The following is a 25,223-nucleotide window of genomic DNA, read 5'->3' on the forward strand; positions in this document are numbered from 1 at the left end:
CAGGCTGGGCAGTCCAGAGGTCAGCCTCAGGGCCCCACGCAGAGAGGGTGGTATGAGCCCAGGATGAAGTACACATTCTCTGGAGGGGTCCCGGGGCCACCACAAGTCCTGCACAACAGCCCCTTCCCAGGAAAAGGCTCAATAACGGCCAGACGCTGCAGACCCCCTTGGGCAGGAGGTGCAGCCTGTGTGGCCGCAGCCAGGAGTGTGCGGGAGGAGCGAGGCGGCCGCCTTGCCCTCTGCTGGGACCTCTCAGGCGGGGCTGCCCCTTCCGGCTCCTGGTTGCCCGGCCACAAAGTCGCTCTTTTCTTAAAGTGCCAGGAGGGCGCTGGGAGTGGGATGGGGAGGGGTGCTGGGGCTGGACTCCCGGGCCTGCCGCCTGGGCAGAGGACACAGCTCTAAGGCCCCCAGGACCTGGGGTGCCGCCTCGCCCACCCACTGCCTGCCGTTTTTGTGCCTCTCTTCACCCCCTGCTGTACCTCCCCTCCCCTTCCCTGGCTCCCCTAGCTGTCCTGACCCCCTCACCCCCTCCCCCCGGCGCCTCTGCCCATTCCCCACCCTCGCTGGAGGAGTTCAGCTCTGCCAGCTCTGCAGACTGTTTGGAATAGTTTAAATGCTTTGACACTGGGGCTGTCCTGGAAGGCCGGGAGGCAGTTTACTGGGTAATTCATATGCAAAACTGCACCATAAATTTCCAGGCTGTCTCAGTTGCCGTGGCACCGGGAAGCATTTCTCCACTACTGTACAGTATTTCTGCCATCTTTGTTTGCATTGCAGTGAGTCATCAAAAGTCTGTCTCGTACCAGCACCCGGGGCCGCGCATTCCTCTGGCACCAACACTCCACTGTTTTTAAAGCCGGGGCTGGGAGCTGGCATTTACTTCGGCTCCCAAATCAAAGGCGGCTATTCATTCCCGAGCCGCCGGAACGTTCGTCTGCATCCGGCCCCTTCATTGAGATGCGGTGCGCTGCCCGGGAGGGCCGGCCTGGGTGCAGCTGAGCTGCGGCCGCGAGCCCAGCGCCCAGGCGCTCTGCCCTCCTCCTCCTCCTCCTCCTCCTCCTCCTCCTCCTCCTCCTCCTCCTCCTCCTCCTCCTCCTCCACCACCATCTCCTCCTCCTCCTCCTCCTCCCCCTTGCCGGCTCCCTGCGCCCTCCCCGCCCCAGGGCTCCCGCTCCGTTTGCTGCATTCGCGGAGCAGCTGGGCAGGCGGGCTGCGTGCGGGGAGCCTGTCCTGCCAGGCGGAGCGGGCAGTGCCGGCCGGCGGCCACAGCGGCGGAAGGTAGGTCTTCCCGACCGGCCGGCAACTTCTCCGCAGCGGGGGCACTGCGGGCCGCCCCCGGCGCGCGTCCACCTGCCCAGCTCCCGGCGCGGTGGCTCCGCCCTCCTCCCGCCACCCGGCGCCTCTGCGGCCGCCCGCACTTTCCTCCCGTGGGACACAGCGGCCTTTGTGCGGCCCTGCGGAGTTGGGCTGGCGCCTTCTGGGCCGCCCCCGCCCCCTCCGGAGTCCGCACCAGATAAACAGCGGCGCCCTCCCCAGCTCCCAGCCCCGGGGTCCGGGCAGCCCAGCGAGGGCTGGGACCCCTGTAGTCACCTGGGTTGGGGCTGGGCCGTCGGGATTGGCCCGCGTGGGGAGCGAGGCGAGCGGGGTGGGGGGCGTCCGCGAGTGGGGCTGCGACAGGCTTCCCAACTCCTGCCCTGGCGGCGGCTTGGGAACCTGGGTCTGGTCCGAGCCGGGAGAGCACGGGAGAACGGAGCGGGCGCGCCCAGGGTGGTCTCTCTGCGCGAGGGAGGAGTGGACGCGGCTTCAGCGGACTTCCCGGCACCCCCAGCCATTCCCTACCTGCCCGGGAGGCTCAGGGGGACTAGGGGACGCTGGCCCGCCTTCCCCGCAGGGGCCCTCTGCGAGGCTGCTCGGAGGGAGGAGAGGGAAAGCAAACCGCAAACTGCACAGCTCCAGAGACCCCCCTCCCTCCCTCCTTCCCCACTGCTCCAGCGCGGCCCCTCCCGGGAGCTCCTGTGCGGGCTGGAACTTTTTTGAGGGGAGGAGAGTGGCTGCAGGCTTGCCCAGAGGCTCCCCCGGCGGCCCCCACCTCCTGTCCCGGGGCAGGTTCAGGCCTGCGCTCCTCCTCGCCTGCTGAGACCGAGTCGCTAAGAGCAGCCCCCTGGGAGTGGTGTGGGCGCACTCCTGCCGGGCAGCACCCCGGGGATCTGCAGCAGTGCTGGCCGGGCCCTCTTGCCCTTCTGCCAGGGGGTCTGGGAGACCCCGTGTCCCTTCTCTGGAGTGTCCCAGCCAGGAGGGGTGGGGGAGGGCGCGTGCGGAAGGCTCGCTCTGTGTAAGCCCCCGGCGGGGGAGGAGGGGGTGGGAATGGCCCCTTGAGCGGGGAGCCTTTGACCTGGAGGAACTGACCACGTGCCTCCTGCCCCCACAGATGAGCCCCGCTAGGGCCGCCCCGCGCTGAGAGCCCAGCCCCGCCGCTGCCCGCCCGCCATGTCTCAGATGCTGCACATCGAGATCCCCAACTTCGGGAACACAGTGCTGGGCTGCCTGAACGAGCAGCGCCTGCTGGGCCTCTACTGCGATGTGTCCATCGTGGTCAAGGGCCAGGCCTTCAAGGCCCACCGGGCGGTGCTGGCCGCCAGCAGCCTCTACTTCCGCGACCTGTTCAGCGGCAACAGCAAGAGCGCCTTCGAGCTGCCCGGCTCCGTGCCGCCCGCCTGCTTCCAGCAGATCCTGTCCTTCTGCTACACGGGCAGGCTCACCATGACGGCCAGCGAGCAGCTCGTGGTCATGTACACGGCCGGCTTCCTGCAGATCCAGCACATCGTGGAGCGCGGCACCGACCTCATGTTCAAGGTGAGCTCGCCCCACTGCGACTCGCAGACCGCTGTGATCGAGGACGCCGGCTCCGAGCCCCAGAGCCCCTGCAACCAGCTGCAGCCGGCCGCCGCCGCCGCCGCCCCCTACGTCGTGTCCCCCTCGGTGCCCATCCCGCTGCTGACCCGAGTAAAGCATGAAGCCATGGAGCTGCCGCCGGCCGGCCCAGGCCTGGCCCCCAAGCGCCCGCTGGAGACGGGGCCCCGGGACGGCGTGGCGGTGGCCGCAGGGGCTGCGGTGGCGGCGGGCACAGCCCCTCTCAAACTGCCCCGCGTCTCCTACTACGGGGTGCCCAGCCTGGCCACCCTCATCCCCGGCATCCAGCAGATGCCCTACCCCCAGGGGGAGCGGACCAGTCCGGGCGCCAGCAGCCTGCCCACCACCGACAGCCCCACCTCGTACCACAACGAGGAGGACGAGGAGGACGACGAGGCCTACGACACCATGGTGGAGGAGCAGTACGGCCAGATGTACATCAAGGCCTCCGGCAGCTATGCAGGTAACGCGGCGGGGGGGAGCCCCACACCACCTGGCTGGGAAGCGGGGCCTGCCTGGGAAGCGGGGCCTGCCTGGGACCCGGGCGGCTCAGGAGGCCACTGGGCCGGAGGCCTGCGGGGCCACAGGGGAGCCCCCCACCAAGCCTGGAGGAGGTGGCAGAGCTCTGTTCACCATGGGGTTCAGACTTGGTCTTGGATGAGACAAGAACTCCTGGGAGACTCTGCCAGCCCGTAGGAAGGGTCTTGTCTCCACTGGATAGATGAGGAAACGCAGGTGTCCCGTGGCCCAGGGACCCGCCCGAGGGTTCACGTTCCCCGTCTGTGAAGGGCCTGGCGCCAAGCGGTGTACGGGAGGACCCGCCTACTTCCCCTTTAACCTCAGTCTGCGCCTCACCCGGCGAGGTCCAGAGAGTCCCCTGAACCCAGCCCCTTTGCCACCACCTCTCCAGGCCCCGCGCCAGGGATGGGCCAGGAAGCGCCCGGTGTGCTGAGCCGAGTGAGCAGTCGCTCCCCCTCCTCTCCGTTCCTTTCTTTCAAGGAGGGCTGCTCCCCATCCTGGGCCCCACAAACCCAGGTTGCCCTAATTGGAGATTCCTGGTTACAGCCTCTGGAGACTGTTCAGGCTTTGCTGGGCAGAGTCCCACAGTTGGTGCCCAGGATCGGGTGTCCCCGCAACCTGACTGTGTGTCTGTGCTGGCCACCTGGCTGGTCTGCATGCAGGGCCTGGGTGCAGCGGCCTGGGCCTGGGTGCAGCGGCCTGGGCCTGGGTGCAGGCGCATAATGCCAGCCGCGGGCAGGTGGTGGACCCCGAGGGGCAGTGTGGGGACTCTCTCCACCCCACCACGCATATCCTTGTGCCCTGATGGGACGCCCCCCTGCCCTTCCCCTCCTGCAGTGCTAGTTGGGGGCAGAGGGGGCCAGGACCACCCACCAGCTTGGACCCCTAGGCCAGCTGGGTCCCTGTGCAGCGTCTGCCACCACAGCCGGGACAGCAGGGTAACCACTGCTTTGGCCAACCTGGCTCCCTCTCCGCCTGCAGGAGAAGCCACTGCCTTGCCAGCAGGTGCTCTGGGCTCCGTGGTGTCTTCCTGAGAACTCCGCACTTGGTTTAAATGTATATTGCTGTGTTTGCATGAATCCCACAGAATGCCAGCTCACAGGCCACCTCGATCTGGGCTTCACAGCTTTTGTTTTCTTTTAGTGGTAGGGGGTAGGGCTTGATTTTTCCTGAGACTGGGAGCTTTGCTAGCTACGGAATTGGCCCTTCCTGAGGGCAGAGCACACCGGGCTCCGGCTCACCACAGAGGCCGTACAGGATGTCAGTGCTTGTGGACCCGGCTGGCTGAGGCCTCCGGGGAATCCGCCCCATGTGCGCTTTCCCTCTGCCCCTGCTGACAGCCACCCCAGGGAAGGCAGGGGACCAGCCAGAGGCTGCTGGGGAAGGCTCCCAAGGCCCACCCAGGGCCCCTGTTGGGAAGGAGCTCTGTCCATGGGCTCCAGTCCCAGGGCAGAACCCCAGACAGGCTGGGCACCCCTACAGTCCCTGAGGACATCCCCCATTGATGGCAGCCAGACAGTGCCCTGCCGACAATGGCAGCCAGACAGGGCCCTGCCGACGGGTTGCCGACGGGTCAGGGAGCTGCACCATGGAGATGGAAACAGACCCATCGTATCCAAACATCTTCCCAGGGTCCTCCCTGCACAGCCCCCTGCTGCTCCAATGTGACCTTGGGCCTTGGTGTGTTTGGGGTGATGGGAGCCAAGGCTGGGTGTCGGGTTTGCTGGGAGCACGGTGAAGCCTCGTGACCTGTCCCATGCATCTGCCCCTGGGTGCTGGGTCAGCCTTAAGCCCTCACATCACCTGGACTTCGTGAGCTAGAAGCCCTCACGCCTTGATGGGTTTTTGGGGAGCCGGCAGGACCGCAGCCAGGAAGCGGCTCTGTGGAGTCCCGGATGTGTGTTGGGTGGGGACGGGAGGCAGCTGCTCTGGTGAGTCCTTCCCTCCAACTCCCCCGTACTCAGACCACACGAGGTACAGTCCCATTGGGGCTGAGGGGTGGGGACACCCTCAAGGCCATGTTCCTGCAGGGCTTTGTCCAGGCCGCAGGTGCTGCGCGGCAGTCTCTGCCTTTGCACGGGTGTCGCTGACGCCAGCGAGGTGGAAAGTGGGCGGCTGGGAGGCCAGGCCTGCTCCCGCCCACCTACCATACAGTTTGGCTCTGGATGCCACAGTCTGGGTTTCTTGTCATGGTTTTTCTGTTCGGCAAGCCCATAAGTGGGGCAGAGAAAGGGGGTGTGTGATTTCTTGGTTAAAATCTAGGTTACTGGCTGTGACGTTGCTGGCGTCACTGGGTGTGCTGGGTTGGCGGTGCCATGGGGGGAGCAGGTAGAGGGAGGGGCCGTCGCCTGACCTGGAGCTGCCCCTGGGTGCTAGCTCCCCGTGCCCTCCGTGTCCCGGGCTTGTCCGGGGAACGTCCTCACACCCACGCAGGAGGCTGGCTGCTGCCCTCGCCAGGCCGTGCAGGAGTGGAGCCAGGCAGCTGTCTCTCTGGGCTGGTAGGACTAGCGTGTTCTAAGGTCCCTGCAGGCTGGGCTCCTCCTCCTCTCTGGCCTCAGTCTCCCCACCTGTTGAGTGAGAGGCGGGCCTGAGCGATTGCCGAGGGTCCCGGAGCTGCACCTTGGCGTGTGGTAATGCGTGTGCCTGTTCCACCCTCTCTCGCGTTAAGAACCATGGACAGTTTGTCCTGTAGGGCTGTTCTCCTGTTTTTGAAATAAGTCAAAATATTACAGATAAAGTTAATTGCCTTTTGTCCCCGGCACAGCCCCGCCCCATGGTCTGTGTGGCCTCACGGCAAGGGTCTCCATGCGGTGTCTGTCTCGTGCCTCTCCCCCCTCCCTCCAGGTCCCGCGTCACCACCCGTCAGAAGGAGCCGCCACGTTTGATTTCTCCAGTGCCTTATCAAAGGACATTCAGGTTGTTTTCAGTTTGTTGCAGTCAGGAGCAAAGCTGCGAGAAGGCGCCATGCATGGGTGTGTGAGGTTGATGGGGCCGAGTTCGAGCCCCCCCACCCCCAGCGAGGCAGGCCCCGTCTCGGTCCCCATCAGGTGGACGCTGGCTCGGGACGCTCAGTGCTTCCCACCCACCAGCCCCCATCTCTGCAGCAGTCACTTCGGGGCGCCCTCCTGGGCCTTAAGCCATCACCCCTGCGGCAGGCAGGGACCTTCCTCCTGGCCCTGTGGCCGGCAGCCACGGGAGACCCCGGAGCAAGATGAGCTGGGGGTGGGGTGCACCCAGGGGTGAAAGAGAAACATCGTATCCACCGGAAGGGAAACGCCCAGTGCAGTTCCCCTCCGGCTGATGGGGAAACCTCCCAGAGGGTGAGGCGCAGGCATCCCTGCCTGGCGTTGTCAGGGGCCTTGCATCTGAGCTAGAGATTGCGAAATGCCTGCCTCCGCCTCCCCTGCACCCCCGTTCCTTCCCGCCCCACCACGGGGGTGAGTCAGGGGCCAGCCCCTCCAGAGAGCAGGAGGTGGGCCGGGCAGAGGGAGCCTGTGCCTCGGGACTCGGTGGTGCCGTGGCCTGAGCGGCAGCCCCTGTCTTCTTCGGGCCCTCTTCCTCGCGTACCCGCCTTCATTCCCCCAGGGTGCGGCTGCGTTCCCGCTGGGGCTCAGGGCTCGGGGACATCTGAACGTCCAGCAGGGACACCGGGAGCCGGGGCTTCCCCGGCAAGGCAGCCGGCCGGGTGGGCAGCGCCAGCTGGGGCTGGGCTTGGGGTGGGGGCTCCCCAGCTGCGCTCAGGGGTCTGTTCCCGTGGTCTCCTGGGCACATCTGGATCCACAGGTCCCTGCAACAGCCGAGACAGTCATGGCAGCTGCTTTCACCCCAGGGCAGATGACAGCACGGGGCCCTGACGGTTATTTCATTGAGTGGGGGTGGCCGTTGTCACCCAAGCTGAGGACGGGCACCTGTGGCATGGCAGACCGCTGAGGTCGAGGGACAGGGAAATGGAGCTCGCAGAGGGAAGGGGTAGTGCCATGCTGGGGCTTCTCTCCTGTCCTCTGAAGGGGAGGGGGCTGCCCGGACCTGCGCCCACACCCCCTCCTGTGCCTGACGGGGCTCGCCCGGCCGTCCTTTTCATGCCCTCAGCAGTGGCTTCGGGCGGGCAGATGTTTAATTGCAGCTGGCAGATGTCACTCTGTGTGGCTGGCAGAGATAAAGCCACGCCTGGGTATCGACACCAGCTGCACACTTCCACGGTAACCCTTTCCCAGCAGGGGACAGCTCTGGCCACAGGGCCCGTGGGCCCGTGACAATAACCCTTTCCCAGCAGGGAACAGCTCTGGCCACAGGGCCTGTGGTCCCATGAGTGGGTGGCCCTGTGCATGTCCGCTTCCCCTTCCCTTCTGGCTCCCTCCACCCCCACCTCTCTGGGGTCCACCCGGTGTCCCCTGTGTGCCTCTCTGCAGGGCATGGGGGTCAGGCACCCATCCCTAAGCTGGGTACCCACTTCCGTGGGGCGGTCTGAGCTCAGGCAAAACAGGCAAAGTTGGAACTGCTCAGGGTCCAGGAGACCCTCCCATCCAGCCTCAGACCAGCTGCCCACATCGTGGACCCTGGACAGATGCCACTGGGTGTGGGTCGTGGCACACACCAGCACATCTGTCCTGGCTCTGCCCATCAGGAGAGGCCTGCTGCGGCCCCCGCCCTTTTCAGGGTGACCTGCAAGGTCAGCACTGGCCCCGTCCATCCCCCGGCTGAACACCCAGGCTTGGGTGGGGTGCTCCCGGCCCTGGGCCACAGAACCCAGGTGGCCAGGGCTGCTGGCTAGGGTGGTCTCCGTTGCAGCCACTCACCCCCCACCATTACCCATCCAGAAGGTACACGTGCCCAGTCGGGGAGCAGGGCTGTATGTCCGAGGCCGCTCCCACCAGCAGCTCAAAACTCAGGACTGTTGTTTGGGGTTCCCAGAGAGAAGCAAGAAGAGGGGCTGAACTTGGGGTTGCTGAGTATGCAAATCGCACCGTCGTCCCCACTCTGCTGCCTTGTGGCCTGGGATGGGGGCGTCCGCACTGTTAGAGCCCCCCCACCACCACCCAGGGAGCAGAGGGTGCCTTCATCTCTGGCCTGGATAGGGTGGGGCCCAAGAGGAGGCCCCAAGCAGAGATGGCCAGACCGGGGAGTGCCGTTGGCTGCAGGGGTGGGGGGTGAAGGGTTCCTTCTGCTTTGAAGGGCCAACACCCCTGCAACTCAGGCCTTCCGAGGAGCCGAGACCGCAGTCGTGTGCCGCTATGCCCAGCTAATTTTGTAATTATTTATAGAGACAGGGTCTCGCTATATTGTCCAGGTGGCCTCAAATTCCTGGGCTCAAGAAATCCTCCCGCCTCAGCCTCCCAAAATGCTGCGATTACAGGTGGGAGCACCGCACTGGACCATCTGTCTGCTTTCATCAGCATCCTGTAGATGTGGTTCATCTGTGGTGTGGCCCGTCTAGGCCATCGTTCTCTCCTCCCCGCCTTTTTTGCTTGCTAAAGTATTTGTATTGGCCAGGCGTGGTGGCTCACCCCTGTAATCCCAGCACTTTGGGAGGCTGAGGTGGGCAGATCTCTTAAGGTCAGGAATTTGAGAGCTGCCTGGCCAACATGGCGAAACCCCATCTCTACTGAAAATACAAAAATTAGCCGGGTGTGGTGATGCACGCTTGTAGTCCCAGCTACTCTGGAGGCTGAGGCAGGAGGATCACTTGAACAAGGAGGCAGAGGCTGCAGTGAGCTGAGATTGCGCCACTGCACTCCAGCCTGGTGACAGAGCGAGACCCTGTCCCCAACCAAAAAACAAAAACCAAAAGTATTTGTATCCTTTACAAAGTGTGCCATCAGTGAGTTCACTGTGCAATCAAGTGCAATGTTGCAATCAACATACAGAACAGTTCCCTCCTGTAGAATGTTACCCTGGGGTTCTTTGCACAGAGTCGTCTACCCCATCCTGGCCCCACGGGACCACCACCCTGCTGCCTCCTACTGCCCTTTTGCTTCTCATAGGATCCCCGTGCGTGAGACCGTGCAGCCGTAGATCCTGTATATTTCCGTGTGTCATGGTTTCTGTTCGTCATGTGGTTGAATGCATGAGGCCAAGGGGCTGCATGAGGCCGCACTCCCACCAGCAGCCCGTGAGAGCAGCAGGCGCCCCACGGCCTTACGGCAGCCGGGGTTCTCTGTCAGCCTTGACGTTTCAGCCCTTCCTAGTGGGTGGAATATCAGTGACATCCCATTGTAGTTTCTATTTGCATTTCCCTGATGGTCAATAACGCTGAGCACGTTTCACAGGTTGAATAAGCCATACTTTATAACTTTTATTGTGACGTATTTCTTCAGATCTTTTGTCCATTTTTTAAAAATTGGATTTTAAGAGTTTCCTATATAATTTGCAAGTAAGTTCACATATGGGTATTGCGGGCATTCTCTCCTAGTCTGACCTGCCTTTTCATTATTGTAATGGTGACTCTCAGAGACCAGAAGTTTTAAATTTTGATGAAGATCAATTTATTAAAGTTGTATTTTACGGCTAGTGCTTTTTGTAGCCTGTTCGAGAAATCCTTGTCTACCTAAAATTCTGTGTTCTGTGTGTGTGTGTCTGTGTGTGAATTCCTGCCTATCCAGGATAGGGCAACACTGTGTCTGTGTGTCTGCGTCTATGTGTGTGTGTCTGTGTGTGTCTGTTTGTCTCTGTGTGTCTGTGTGTGTCTGTTTGTCTCTGTGTCTCTGTGTGTGTCTGTATGTGTCTGTGTGTGTGTCTGTTTGTCTCTGTGTCTCTGTGTGTGTCTGTATGTGTCTGTGTGTGAATTCCTGCCTATCCAGGATGGGGCAACACTGTGTCTACGTGTGTGTGTGTCTGTGTGTCTCTGTGTGTGTGTCTGTGTGTGTGTGTCTCTGTCTCTGTGTCTGTGTGTGTCTGTGTGTGTGTCTCTGTGTCTGTGTGTGTATGTCTGTGTGTCTGTGTGTGTGTTTCTGTGTGTGTGTGTCTGTGAGTCTGTGTGTGTGTCTGTGTGTTTTCTTGCGAAAGTCTTAACAGTTTTGCTCTGATGTTCTAGTGGATGGTTCATGTTGGGCTCGTTTTTGCAGAAGGGGTCAGGTGGGAAGGTTCATTTCCTTCCCCTGTGGACGTCCAGTCATTGCAGCACCAGGTCTCCACTGAATTCCCTTCACACCTTTGACAAGAATCAGTCGAATACGTACCTGCAGGCCTATTTCTGGATTCTGTTCGGTTCCATTGATCTGTGTGTCTGTGCTTATGCCAGATATTCCCCGTCAGGATTACTGTAGCTTTAAGTCTTGAAGTCAGGTGGTGTAGGTCTTCAACTTCATTTTCTTATTGAAAATTGTTTTGGGCCGGACAAGATGGCTCACACCTGTAATCCCAGCACTTTGGGAGGCCGAGGTGGGTGGATCACCTGAGGTCAGGAGCTCGAGACCAGCCTTGCCAACATGGTGAAACCCCATCTCTACTAAAAATACAAAAATTAGCCAGTGTGGTGGCATGCGCCTGTAGTCCTAGCTGCTGAGGAGGCTGAGGCGAGAGAATCCCTTGAACCCAGGAGGCGGAGGTTACAGTGAGCCAAGATCGTGCACTCCAGCCTGGGCCACAGAGTGAGACTCTGTCTCAAAAAAAAGAAAAGAAATTGTTTTGAAGGATTATCTTAGTCCTTTGCTGTTTGCTGATCTCTAACTAAAAGATTACTAAAATGTTGATCGATGTTGCACTGATTCTGTAAATCAGTTTGAGAAGAACTGACCTCTTAACAATATTGAGGCTTCTAATCCATGAAGAAAGTACATCTCTCAGTTTCTTGCCACTGTAATTTCCCCCAGCTTTTAATATATGGATGTCATTCATAGATGTAATAGCTTTATTGAGACATAATTCACACGCCATACTGTTCATCTGTTTAAAGTAATAATCCAGTGGTTTTTTTGTATATTCAGAGCTGTGTGGCCATCACTACAATCAATTTTGGAATATTTCTGTCATCCCCCAAAGAAACCCCTTGCCATTTGGCAGACATTTCTATTTCCCCGTATTCCCTTCGGCCCTAGACAAGCACTAGTCAACTCTCTGTGTAGATTCCTATTCTGGGCACTTCGGTTCAATGGAATCGTATGATATACTGTGACTGGCTTTTTTCTTTTGGCATCAGGAATCACCCATGTTGAAGAATAGGTCAATGCTTCATTTTTTTCTTTATTTCTTTTTTTTTTTTTTTTTCTCAGATCATGTCTCACTCTTACCCAGGCTGGAGTGCAGTGGTGCGATCTCGGCTCACTGCAGCCTCCGCCTCCTGGGTTCAGGCAGTTTCTGCCTCAGCCTCCTGAGTAACTGGGATTACAGGAACCCGCCACCATGGCAGCTGATTTTTTGTATTTTTAGTAGAGACGAGGTTTCACCACATTGGCCAGCCTGGTCTCGAACTCCTGACCTCAAGTGATCTGCCTGTCTTGGCCTTCCAAAGTGCTGGGATTACAGGCATGAGCCACTGTGCCCAGCCAAGAATGCTTGCTTGCTTCCTTCCTTTCCTTCCTTCCTTTCCTTCCTTCCTTCCTTCCTTTCCTTCCTTCCTTCCTTCCTTTCCTTCCTTCCTTTCTTTCCTTCCTTTCCTTCCTTCCTTCCTTTCTTTCCTTCTTTCCTTTCCTTCCTTCCTTCCTTTCCTTCCTTTCCTTCCTTTTCTTTCTTTCTTTCTTTCCAGGGTCTCACTCTCACTCTGTCGCCTGGGCTGGAGTGCAATGGCACAATCTCTACTCATTGCAGCCTCTGCCTCCCAGACTCAAGAAGTCCTCTAGCCTCAGCCCCCAGAGTAGCTGGAACTACAGGCGTGCTCCACCACACCCGGCTAATTTTTTTGCGTTTTTGTAGAGACAGGGTTTCACCATGTTGCCCAAGCTGGTCTTGAACTCCTGGGCTCAAGCCATCTACCTGCCTTGGCTTCCCAAAGTGCTGGGATTATAGGCGTGAGCCACTGCGCCTGGCCATTTTTCTTGTGAAGTCAAATTCCATTGTGTGGATAATGCCACATTTTATTTATCAGTTCAGTAGTGGATGGACTTTTGGAATGTTTCCGCTTGTTGGCTATTTTGAATAATGCGGCTGTGAGCATTTAGGTACAAGTCTTTACAGACATGTGTTTTGCATGTTTGCCTACATACCTAGGAGTAGAATTGCTGATGTTACATATTTTTTGCATGTATTTCTCCGTTCTCCTATTTTATTTTAATTTGATGTGTTTGTGAATTATATTGTTTATAATTTCATTTTCCAATTGTTTATTTTCAGTACATAGGAATAAAGTTGATTTTTTTTTTTTGAGACGGAGTCTTGCTCTGTCGCCCAGGCTGGAGTGCAGTGGTGTGATCTTGGCTCACTGCAACCTCTGCCTCCTGGGTTCACGCCATTCTCCTGCCTCAGCCTCCCGAGTAGCTGGGAATACAGGTGCCCGCCACCACGCCCGGCTAATTTTTTGTATTTTTAGTAGAGACAGGGTTTCACCATGTTAGCCAGGATGGTCTCAATCCCCTGACCTTGTAATCCACCTGCCTCAGCCTCCCAAAGTGCTGGGATTACAGGAGTGAGCCCCTGTGCCCAGCCGGAATAAAGTTGGTTTTTTTGTATGTTGACCTTGTATTCTACAACCTTGCTACCTTTAGTGATTAGTTCTAATAGCTTTCCGTAAATTCCTTGGCATTTCCTACATAGGCCATCATCCTGTTTGTGAATAAAGACAGTTTTACTGCAGTTTGCACACCTTGTATTTCTGGATCTCCACTCCAGATTGAGTGGAAGTGGTGAAAGCAAACATCTCTTTGCCATGCTCTCTCTCGGGGGGAACATATCAGCCTTTCTTTGTTACGTGTGATGTCACCTGTAGGTTTTGCATGGCTGCATTTGACCAGTTTGTAGAAGTTTCTGTCTATGCAAGTGATTTTGTGGGTGTTCTTAGTTTTGTTCATATGGTGTATTGCATCAGTTAGTGTTCCAGTATTGAACCACCCTTGCATTCCTGGGAGAAACCTCACTTGGTCATTTTGTATTACAGTGTTTACATATATTGCTAGATTCAACTTCCTGATATTTTCTCAAGGAATTTTGCATTTATGTTCATGAAGGTTATTGATCTGTAATTTTCCTCTAATGTCTTTGTCTGGTTTTGGTATCCGCATTATGCTGGCTTTATGTTCCCTTCTCCTTTGTTTTTTCGAAGAGTTGATATAAGCTTGATGTTGTTGAAGTGTTTGATAAACTTGTCTTACCAGCGAAGCCACTTGGGCCTGGGGTTTGTTGCTGTTGTTAATTGTGGAAAGGCTTTTAATTGCCAATTTACTGTAATTAGCAGCATTCTTACCAATTACAATTGACTTTAATTACCAATATTACTTTAGACATAGAACTATTAGGATTTTCTCTTTCATCTTGTTCTAGTCATGGTAATGGTCTTTCATGTCATTTATCCATCTCTGAAGTCACTTTGATATCACCATAGCACTTCAGCTTTCTTATATTTAGTATTTGTGTGGTTTTGGCTCTTTTTGTCCTATTGCTTTGAACTTACCTGTGTCTTAAAGTGTATTTTTTAGAGACGGCATATGGTTGGGATTTGCATTTTTATGCAGTCTAACAATCTGCCTTTTATTTGGAATCTTTAGACCATTTACATTTGCTGTTACTTTCAGTGGCTTTAGGTGTACGTCTACCATCTTGCTATTTGTTCATTTACCTTTTCTCCTTCCCTGCATGTTTCTCTGTTGAATATGATCGTTTTTAGCTCCACGATTGCTTACTAGCTATTCCTGCTTCTGCCTCAGTTGTTTAACAATTGCTCTAGACCGCATGGTAGCATCTCTCACTTCCCTCAGCCCACCTCCTCAATTGTGCAATGCCCCTCGTGCATAACTTAAGACCCTTAAAACGGTATATTCTCATGTTCCTTCTCCAGTCCTTTGTGCTAATGTTGTCCTGCACTTAACATCAGGCTTATAGCATATGAAGAAGTAATTTTTACCATAAAGTCATCTTTTTCCATTTTTAATAACTTTTAAATTTTACATATTATAACATTTACTCTTTGATGTACAATTTGGAAGTTTAAAAAAATTTATATTATTATTACTTTTTGAGACATAATCTCACTCTGTCACCCAGGCTGGAATGCAGTGGCACGATCTCAACTCACTATACCCTCTGCCTCCCAGGCTCAAGCCATCTTCCCATCTCAGCCTCTTGAGTAGCTGAGACTACAAGCACACGCCACCACACCCAGCTAATTTTTGTGGATTTTTTTTGTAGAGACAGGATTTCAGCACATTGCCCAGGCTGGTCTGGAACGCCTGGGCTCAAGCAATCCACCTGCCTTGGCCTCCCAAGGTGCTGGGATTATAGGCATGAGCCACCACGCCCAACCTGGCGTTTAAAAAAAATACGTATAGTCATGTAGTCACCTCCCCAGTCAAGATATAGAACAATTTCATCACTCTAAACTCATCCTGCCCCTTTGTGGTCATTTCTCCCCCCTTCCCCTGACTCCCGGCCACCGCTAATCTGTTTCCTGGCTTATAGATGGTGTTGTATACAGTATGTGGCCTCTTGGATCTGAATACATTTTGAGATTCATTCATGTTGTATTAGCATTGATTCTTTTTTGTTGCTGAGTAAGTAGTATTCCATTGTATGGCCACACCACAATTTGTGTATGCATTCACCGGTTAAAGGACATTAGGTTTTTAATAATTATGAACTAAGCTGCCATAAACATGTGTGTACTGGATTTTGTATGCACTTAAGTTTTCATTTTTTTTTTAACCATATAACCTACTCTTAGGTTAATTGACCCAATAGAAATGAAAACTTGGCCAAGCACAGTAGTTCATGCCTGTAATCCTAGCACTTTGGGAAGCCGAGGTGGGAGGATCACCTGAGGTCAGGAGATCGAGACCAGCCTGGCCAACATGGTGAAACCCCATCTCTACTAAAAATACAAAAAATTAGCCAGATGTGGTGGCAGGTGCCTGTAATCCCAGCTACTTGAGAGGCTGAGACAGGAGAATCGCTTGAACCTAGGAGGCAGAGGTTGCAATGAGATGAGATTGCACCACTGTACTCCAGCCTGAGTGACAGAGCTAGACTCTGTCTCAAAAAAAAAAAAATGAAAATTTAAGTGCATACAAAATCACATATGCACATGTTCATGGCAGCTTAGTTCGTAATTACTAATGAGTAATTAGTAATGAGTATGCAAACTGTGGTATGGCCATACAATGGAATACAAAAATTAACCAGGTGTGGTGTGTGCCTGTAGTTCCAGCTACTCGGGAGGCTGAGGCAGGAGAATCGCTTGACCCCGGGAGGCAGAGGTTGCAATGAGCCGAGATCACACCACTGCATTCCAGCCTGGGCAAGAGTGAGATTCCATCTCAAAAAAAGAAAAAACTTTATATAAAAATATCTGCCTAAGTGAGGTAAACCTTGCATACAATAAAAGGCATCAGCTTTCCTTGTGTAATTTATTGTCACCTTCATCTTTCAAGGAAGCTTTTGCTGCATATAGAATTCTAGGTTGACGGTTCTTTTTTGCTTTCAGTACTTGAAGGGTGTTGTCATATTCTTTGTCTTCTGGATTGCCCAGGAAATCACAGTCATCCTTATCTATGTTCTTCGTGTTTATTGTGTCTTCTTCTCAGGCTGCTTTTATCTCACGTTTGCAGTAATTTGACTATTAGATGCCTTTGTGTTGCTTTGTATTTATTCTGCTTAGGATTTGTTGAGCTTTCTGAACACGTGCATTTTTACTTTTTTAAAAAATCAAATTTGGGATTTTAAAAATTATTGTTTCTTCAAATATTCTTCTGCCCCTTACCCTCTAGAAGTTAAACTAAATGTATGTTTTTGTCACTGAGGTTCTGATTATTATTTAGACTTGTTCTTCTATAGGCTTTCAGCCGAGTAATCTCTGCTGTGGTTTCTTCATGCTCAAGGGCTTTCTTTTCTAAAGTTCTGTTTTGTTCTTTTTTATACTTTCCATTTCTCCCCTCATTCCTGTTTTGTTTTATAATGCTCTGATCATGTTTATAATAGCCAGTTGTCAGCTAATATATGTGTGTATATATATGTATATGTATATGTGTGTATTTATATAGATGTATGTGTATGTATGTATATGTATTTATGTGTGTGTGTATGTATATATAAAATAATCTGTATCAGCTAATGCTAGCATTTTGTCATTTCTTGGTCTGTTTCTGTTTACTGATTTTTCTTCTCCTTAAGGTGACCTTTCTGTGGTTTTTCACTTGTTTGTTTTTTTTAATAGATGCTGGACGTTGTAATTGTTACATTGTTGAGCATCTCCAAGTTGCCGTCCTTGATTCTCTCACAGTGGTATTAGGTAGAATTTCAATAATGAGTCATGACGTTGGGCACATTCTCATAGGCTTATCAGCCACTTGGACATCCTCCTTTGTGAAGTGCCTATTTAAATATTTTGCCCCACTTCTTCGCAGAGTGAGTTATCTGTCCTTTTCTTGCCACTTTGCACGTTCTACACTGTGAATTGGCATCCTTTGTCAGACACGTAAGTAGCTTCTCCCACTGTGCAACTTTCCGTTTTGTTAATATAATTTTTTATAGTGAAGTTTTATCAAACTTTTTGTACAATAGCAGTTTTTATATCCTATTTAAAGAAATTTCTTCCCCCCTCAGGATCATAATGATGTTCTATGTTTGTAAAAAAACAAAAAACACACATTGTTTTGAAATCATTTTCAACTTGCAGAAAAGTTGTAAGATAAGTACGGAGAACTTCTGTATCCCCTTCACAATTGGTAGGAATTTACCACATCTGCTCTATCATTCTTTTTACACATAGAGGTTTTTCACTAAACCATTTGAAAGTAAGTTGCAGATATTATGCCCTTTACATCAAAAGGCTGAACTTTTTTTTTTTTTAAACAAACAAGGACATTCTCTTATATAACCACAGTACGCTGTGCAAAATTCAAGAAGTGTTATCTGAATCCATCATCCTCATGTAACTACAGACTGTACCTTTTTCCAGCTGTCTCAATATTGTTCTTCAGAGCAGTGGTTTTTTCCCTGATGTGGTATTTAATCCAGAATCACACATTGCATTTTGTGGTTCTTCTCTTTCATCTCTTTATTCTAGAATAGTTTCTCAGCCTCTATCTTTTTTGACACTGATCCTTTGAAAAGCGCAGTTCATTATTTTGTAGAATGTCCCTCTCTTTAGGTTTGTCAGGTTTCGTCTCAGGACTGGGGTCAGGTTGTGCATTTCGGCTGCAATTCACAGCAGCGGAACCTTCTCGGTGCGTCACAGGAGTCACGTGACACCACTTTGGCTCAATATTGGTGATGTTCCTTTGATGGTTTGGTGCAGGTGGTCTCTGCCAGGTGGTCACTGTTCTCCCCTTTGTGAGAAGAGGCTGTGTAAATATCCTGCGTGTCCTCAGCTTTCCATCCATTAATTCTAGTATTTATTGATGATTCCTGCCTGAATCAGGTACTGCTCTCTGATGGGTGCAAATAGGATTGGTTTTTGTTTTGTTTTTGAGATGGAGTCTCGCTCTGTCACCCAGGCTGGAGTGCAGTGGCGTGATATGAGCTCACTGCAACCTCTGCCTCCTGGGTTCAAGTGATTCTCCTGCCTCAGCCTCCCAAGTACCTGGGATTACAGGCACCCACCACCATGCCCGGCTAATTTTTGTATTTTTTGTAGAGATGGGGTTTCAGCATGTTGGCCAGGCTGATCCTAAACTCCTGACCTCAGGTGATCCGCCCGCCAGTGCCTTCTGAAATGCTGGGATTACAGGCATGAGCCACTGTGCCTGGCCCCCAATTATGATTATTTCTAACTCCACAACTCCCGTATTTACTAGTTAGCAGTCTTATAGGAAAGAGCTTCCCCTATATCCCCCACTCATTGGTTTTATTCCTTCATTTATTGTTACTATTTATTTACTATCAGTGTAGACTTTTTTTTTTTTTTTAAAGCATTTTCTTGCTGTCTTGTTCAGCAAAACATTCCAGGCGCATCTTAGACTTTCTGGTTCCTAGCCCTAGAATCAGTTATTTCTCCTGTAGTGGGGAATTTAGAAACCAGGATCTTGGTGCTAGATTTGTTCATTGCCACTAAGTATTTTTGTTTTTATAGCCTTTTAGCAATCAGACCTAGGAATTTACATATTTAAGAATTGTGGGTTCATACTGATACTCTCCAAAGCAATCAACACTCTAGGGTTCTTCCTGACCTTCCTCCCTTCCTTTTTTCTTTTTCTCTTCCTATTTTTCTTTCCTAATAGTCAAGATTCGGACTCTCTTACGATTTATTATTAAAGACTTTCAGATCTGTAGTACGTCTGGCATGGATTTTTGTGTGTGCTGCGATCCAGGGCTCAAAATTCACTTGTTCCCGTTTTACTTTCCAGTGGACCTACGTTCTCCCCGAGAAGGTCTTTTCCGCCGCTGGCCTGCGGGGCCCTTTGCTGTGTATCAGGAGTCTGTAAATTATATGTGTTTGTAATTGAACTCTGTTCTATGCCCTTGATCTCTCTGTTTTTCCCTATAGCAGTACATGTTTTTAAAAATTTTTTCTGTATCTTTCTAAATATTTTCTCTAACTCTTTCAGGTTTGAGTTCCTTATGATTTGCCTTGCGTTGGCTATTTTTTGCATTTTCATATGCTTTTCAGAAGTAGATTGCCAAATATCTCTCACACACACACACACACACACACACACACACACACCTGCTGGAATTTGATTGGGATTGCATTGATTCTGTTGATTGATGTGGGGTGACCTGACATTTTTACCATATTGGGTCTTCCAATCCATGGGCGTGGTGCATCCTTCTGTTTATATATTAAGAATTGTGGGTTCATACTGATACTCTCCAAAGCAATAATTTTTTCTTAGGAATATTTTTTAGTTCTCTGCACATCTTTTTTTAAAAAGATTTATTCCTAGAAGTTCTTTTTTTTTTTTTTTTTTTGAGACAGAGTCTTGCTCTGTCCCCCGGGCTGGAGTGCAGTGGCAGATCTCGGCTCACTCCAACCTCCAACTCCCGAATTCAAGCGATTCTCCTGCTTCAGCCTCCTGAGTAGCTGGGATTACAGGCACCCGCCACCACACCTGGCTAATTTTTGTATTTTTAGTAGAGGTTTAGTAGGGGTTTCACCATGTTGGCTGGGCTGGTCTTGAACTCCTGACCTCAGATGATCCGCCCACATCAGCCTCCCAAAGTGCTGGGATTACAGGCGTGAGCCACCGTGCCCGGCCAGAAGTTCATTTTTTAATTTGAATTACATAGTACTTAACTTTCTTTTTTTCATGTCTGTTACTAATATATAGAAACAAATTGGATTATCTTTGAAGTCTGCTTACCTTGCTAACTCACTGATTTACTCTGAGAGTCTACCTGCAGATTATTTTGAATTTTATTTTATTTTATTTTATTTTATTTTTGAGACAGGGTCTCACTCTGTCGCCCCGGCTGGAGTGCAATGGCATGATCTTGGCTCACTGCAGTCTCCACCTCCTGGGCTCAAGTGATTCTCCTACCTCAGCCTCCCAAGTAGCTGGAATTACAGGTGTGTGCCACCATGCCCAACTTATTTTTTTTGAGATGGAGTCTTGCTCTGTTGCCCAGGCTGGAGTTCAGCGGTGTGATCTCGGCTCACTGCAACCTCTGCCTCCAGAGTTCTAGTGATTCTCCTGCCTCAGCCTCCCAAGTAGCTGGGATTACAGGCACCTGCCACCATGTCTGGGTAATTTTTTTGTATTTTTAATAGAGACGGGGTTTCACCATGTTGGCCAGGCTAGTCTCGTGATCCACCCACCTCAGCCTCCCAAAGTGGTGGATTACAGGCATGAGCCACCATGCCCAGACTAATTTTTGTATTTTTAGTAGAGATGGGGTTTCACCATGTTGGACGGGCTGGTCTCGAACTCCTGATCTCAAGTGATCCGCCTGCCTTGGCTTCCCAAACTGCTGGGATTACCTACGTGAGCCACCAGGCCTGGCCTGTTCTGGATACAGACATGTCATCTGCTCATAACCACAATTTCTTTGTTTCTTCTTTCTTGCCTCATTGAACTGGCCAGAACTTCTTACATATCCCTGTCTCATTTCTAAACTCAGGAACAGCTTCCACTGTTCCTCTTTAAGTAGGATGTTTGCTCTAGGCCTTACTGTGATACATTTTATCAGATTAAGGAAATTTATTTCATTTCCTAGGTTAAGAGGGTTTTTTTTCCTCGTAAGTGTTGCATTGTAACAAAAGCTTTCTCTAAGCATTGTAACAGTCCTGTGGTTTTCCTCTGCTGCCCTGCTAATGTGCTTAGTTGCATTGACTGCTTTTCCAAATATTGAAGTAACTTCGTATTCCTGGAATAAATTCAGCTGAGTTGTGCTGTGGCAGCCTTCTGTTACACATTCCTCTGGATGCAGCTTGCTGATATTCCTTCCCCTCCTTTTGGACGGCTCTCCAGAGCCGTGGATTCTCCTCTGTTAAAGTCCTGGACAGAGACTGAGACAGAAAAGGCCAGTGGGATCCCAGGAGTCTGGCGGGAGGGAAATCATCCCTTCTGTGGTCAAACCTGGGCAGTGATCACCAGGGGTGCTGCAGAGGACGCCCCTTGCCCCCCATTCGTTTACCATGGGCGCCCAGGGTGCTGCAGAGGACGCCCCTTGCCCCCCGTTCATTTATGTAGAGCACCAGGCCCTAACATCGGGAAAGCTGTTAACAGCTGCCCATACACATCAGCTGTGGGTGTTGGTGCAGATGCCAAAACCTCACAGTTAGAGGAGGTGGGAATGCAGAGCCAGGGCCTGGAGGCGGCAGTAAAAGCCATGTGGGTTAAATCGGTTCCATGAGTGGCCACTAGCTGTATGGGATGAGATCATACATACCTTATTTGCTAATATTTTCTTTAGAACTTCTTTAGGATTTGTGTTGCCATGTTCACAAGAGAGATTGCCCTCTAATTTTCCTTTAAGGAAAAGTTCTGTGTTTTCTTGTTCTTTTTTCTTTGTTTTAAAATGGGGCCATGGGCCGGGCACAGTGGACACCTGTAATCCTAGCACTTTGGGAGGCCGAGGCGGGTGGATCACTTGAGCTCAGGAGTTCGAGACCAGCCTGGCCAACACAGTGAAACCCCATCTCTACTAAAAATACAAAAATTAACCTGGTGTGGTGGCGCACACCTGTAATCCCAGCTGCTCGGGAGGCTGAAGCACGAGAATCGCTCGAACCCGGGAGGCAGAGTTTGCAGTGAGCCGAGATTGTGCCACTGCACCCCAGCCTGGGTGATGGAGCGAGACTCATCTCAGAATGAATGAATGAATGAATGAATGAAGAAATGAGGCTGTGGAGTAAAGGAGAGGGAAGGGCACTAACATTGATACCGACGTTCTCATCTCTTTACCTTCCCAATGTTTTGATATCAAGATTATCTGGCCTCATTAAATGAATTGAGAATTATTTCCTTGTCTTTAATGACCTGGAACAGTTTGTATAATGCTGTGCTATTTCATTCTTAAACGTTTGAAAAAATGTCATAGGCAAAGTCATTTCGGTCTGGAGTTCTTTGTAGGGAGATATTTATTTAGCTTCATTTTCTCGAGTAGCTGCAGGAATAGTTCACATAATCTATTTCCTCTTGTGTCAGGTTTGGTAAGTTGTGTATATCTGGAAGTTCATCGGCTCCGTCTAAAGTTGAGATGTATTGGCCGGGCACGGTGGCTCACTCCTGTAATCCCAGCACTTTGCGAGGCTGAGGTGGGCAGATCACTTGAACTTGGGAGTTTAAGGCCAGCCTGGGCAACATGGCAAAACCCCATCTCTACCAAAAATACAAAAAGTTAGCCAGGCATGGAGGTGTGTGCCTGAGGTCCCAGCTACTCGGGAGGCTGAGATGGGAGGATCACTTGAACCTGGGAGGCGCAGGTTGTAGTGAGCTGAGATGACACCACTGCACTCCAGCCTGGGTGACAGAGCGAGACTCCCATCTCAAAATAAGTGTTAAAGTTCAGATGTATTGACATGAAATTGTTCCAGTACCCTCTTTTTATTTTTTTTTTTGAGACGGAGTCTCGCTCTGTAGCCCAGGCTGGAGTGCAGTGGCGCAATCTCGGCTCACTGCAAGCTCCGCCTCCTGGGTTCACGCCATTCTCCTGCCTCAGCCTCCCAAGTAGCTGGGACTACAGGCGCCCGCCACCATGCCTGGCTAATTTTTTTGTATTTTTAGTAGAGACGGGGTTTCACTGTGTTCGCCAGGATGGTCTCGATCTCCTGACCTCGTGATCTGCCTGCCTCGGCCTCGCAAAGTGCTGGGATTACAGGTGTGCGCCACCGCGCCCGGCCTCCAGTACCCTCTTTAAGATCTTCTGAATGTCTACAACAGGGATGAGCCTCCTCTGACTATGGCAGATCTGTCCCGTGTCCTGTTTTTGTACAGCCTGCAAACTAAGGATAGGGTGTATATTTCTAAAGGATTCCTTTGAAAAAGCAAGGAAGGGCCGGGTGCGGTGTCTGACGCCTGTAATCCCAGCACTTTGGGAAGCTGAGGCGGGTGGCTCACTTGAGGTCAGGAGTTCAAGACCAGCCTGGCTATCATGGTGAAACTCCATCACTACTAAAATTACGAAAATTAAGCAGGTGCAGTGTGTGTCACAGGATCCCTGGGGTGTCGCTTCACCAGCCAGAAACCTCTGTGGCCGGTGGTGCCTTTACCCAAGTTTTGCTCGTGCTTGCTGGGCTCATTCCACCCGTTCGGCCCGGCAGGCTGTGCCAGGCTTGCACTACCGGCCCGGATCCCACACCTCTGAGGGCGAGCCAGGCATGGAGCAGCAAGGGGTGTGTGAGCGAGCAAGCTCCAGGCCCAGCCGCTGTGCACAGCCAGGCACACTGGCTGCAGTGGGGTGGGCAGCTCCAGGCACTGGCACAGGCGCCAGCTCCTTGCAGGGCTGCAGCTGTACCAGGCATACCTCAAGCAGCTTCTGCTGACACTGGGAAACATGGTGGCACCTGAAAGGTTGGAGATGCCAGGAACTGCAGAGCCCCAAAGAGGGTGTCACAGCCCCGGCTCGCAGACCTCCTGGGTCTGGGATCCCTGAAGGGCTGCAGCTCTTCTCTCCTCATTGCCCACAACGTGGTGAGCAAGGGGCATGTTTCAGCCCTGTTTGCGTTACAGCTCCTTCATCTCTTTTAATCCTGCCATTTGGCAGGTCCCGAGTTCTTGTTCCGCATCCAGGAAAATGAGGTACGCAGACAACTGGAGGGCAAGTAAAGTGAAGAAATGCTTTATTGAGGGACAGTACAGCTCTCAAGGAGACCCTGGAGTGGGTAGCTCCCCTCTGCAGGCAGGTCTCCTCGACATCTGCTCAGCTCTCAGCTGAGAGGAGACCCTGGAGTGGGTAGCTCCCCTCTGCAGGCAGGTCTCCTCGACATCTGCTCAGCTCTCAGCTGAGAGGAGACCCACAGTGGGTAGCTCCCCTCCTCAGGTAGGCCATCCTGTTGTCTGCCCAAGTCTGGCTGAGTCTGGGGTTTTTATGGCCTTCAGAGGGCAGGATGTGCATGCTGATTTGTCCATGGGCAGCCATGAGTGGGCCCGGAAAAGGCAACATAAGTTCTCACTCTAGTCTGCGGAACTGACAGCCTGGGCCCTGGGCTTCAGGCCATCCCTGGCTTGAAGGTAGGGCTTACCAGGACCCACCCCTTTCCATCCAGGAGCCTGTCTGCCTCCTGCCACTGTTAACCTGCTTATGGTGGCCACACACACCCAGGCTGTTAGCCCCACCTCGGCCTCCCTGTTGTGCTTGATGGTGCCCAACATCCAGAGGGGGCCAAGGCGGCAGGGGCCTGGCGTGTCAGCACTGCCCTGAGCGCACATACACCTGGCCAGGTCATGACAGTGCCCAGGTTCAGCCACAACTTTGCTCCAAAATCGGAGCAGGTCCTGGGAGTGAGGAGAGGGCCAGGCAGCAGGAGCAGGCACTTCTGAGCCTGTGCAGGCAGGGGGGCTTCCCAGGCCCCCAAGAGTGCAGAGATGCTCAGGTCTGCAGCCACAGCTGGGCCACTGCAGCTGCGCCTGGGAGGGTGGAACTCCCACCCCTCCAACTTGGAAGCGGGCAAGGTTTCTACCTGTTCCCGGCTCCTGCCAGCTCCATGGAGCGTGCAGCCCTGGCCACGCCTCACCCACTACAGCTGGCATCATGGCAGTGGCTGGTCCAGACGGGCCACCGCTGCCATCACCTGTAGTCACAGTTACTCAGGAGGCTGAGGCAGAAAAATTGCTTGAACCCGGGAGGCAGAGTTGCAGTAAGCTGAGATCGCACCACTGCACTCCAGCATGGGTGACAGAGAGAGACCCTGTCTCAAAAAAAAAAAAAGAAGCAAAGGTAAAGAAGGACAAGTGGCAGAAAGTACATGTGGTCAGCCTACCTAAAGTATTTACTCTCTGGCCCTCCCAGCAGAAGTTTGCCAACCCTGTTCTGTAGAACCTGTTGTGTAATGGAGTGTTCCTTAATGGTGTCAATTTTTTTTTGGAGATGGAGTTTCTCTCTGTCACTCAGGCTGGAGTGGCTCCTGCCACTCAGCCTCTCAAGTAGCTGGGATTACAGGCACCTGCCATTATGCCCAGTTAATTTTTGTATTTTTAGTAGAGATGGGGGTTTCACCATGTTGGCCAGGCTGGTCTCGATCTCCTGACCTCAAGTGATCCACCCACCTTGGCCTCCCAAAGTGCTGGGATTACAGGTGTGAGCCACTGTGCCAGGCCGATGTTAATTTATGTCTT

At 52.4% G+C, this 25,223-nt stretch overlaps 1 protein-coding gene across 5 annotated transcripts in view; it reads left to right on the forward strand.

Moving 5' to 3' along the window:
• Positions 1–25,223, forward strand: part of NACC2 (NACC family member 2) — an 89,209-nt gene that overhangs the window by 42,666 nt on the left and 21,320 nt on the right. The window contains exons 1-3 of one of the 5 annotated variants that reach the window (XM_034929501.3): positions 789–1,278; positions 2,429–2,853; positions 3,217–3,373. In XM_034929501.3, the coding sequence (XP_034785392.1) occupies positions 2,488–2,853; positions 3,217–3,373 (523 nt within the window). In that variant the 5' untranslated portion in view covers positions 789–1,278; positions 2,429–2,487. The other 4 variants (XM_003816949.6, XM_034929500.2, XM_034929498.3 and 1 more) reach the window with 4 other exon arrangements.

This window comes from Pan paniscus, chromosome 11, assembly GCF_029289425.2.
Source record: "Pan paniscus chromosome 11, NHGRI_mPanPan1-v2.0_pri, whole genome shotgun sequence".
In the NCBI taxonomy this organism is placed as follows: domain Eukaryota; kingdom Metazoa; phylum Chordata; class Mammalia; order Primates; family Hominidae; genus Pan; species Pan paniscus.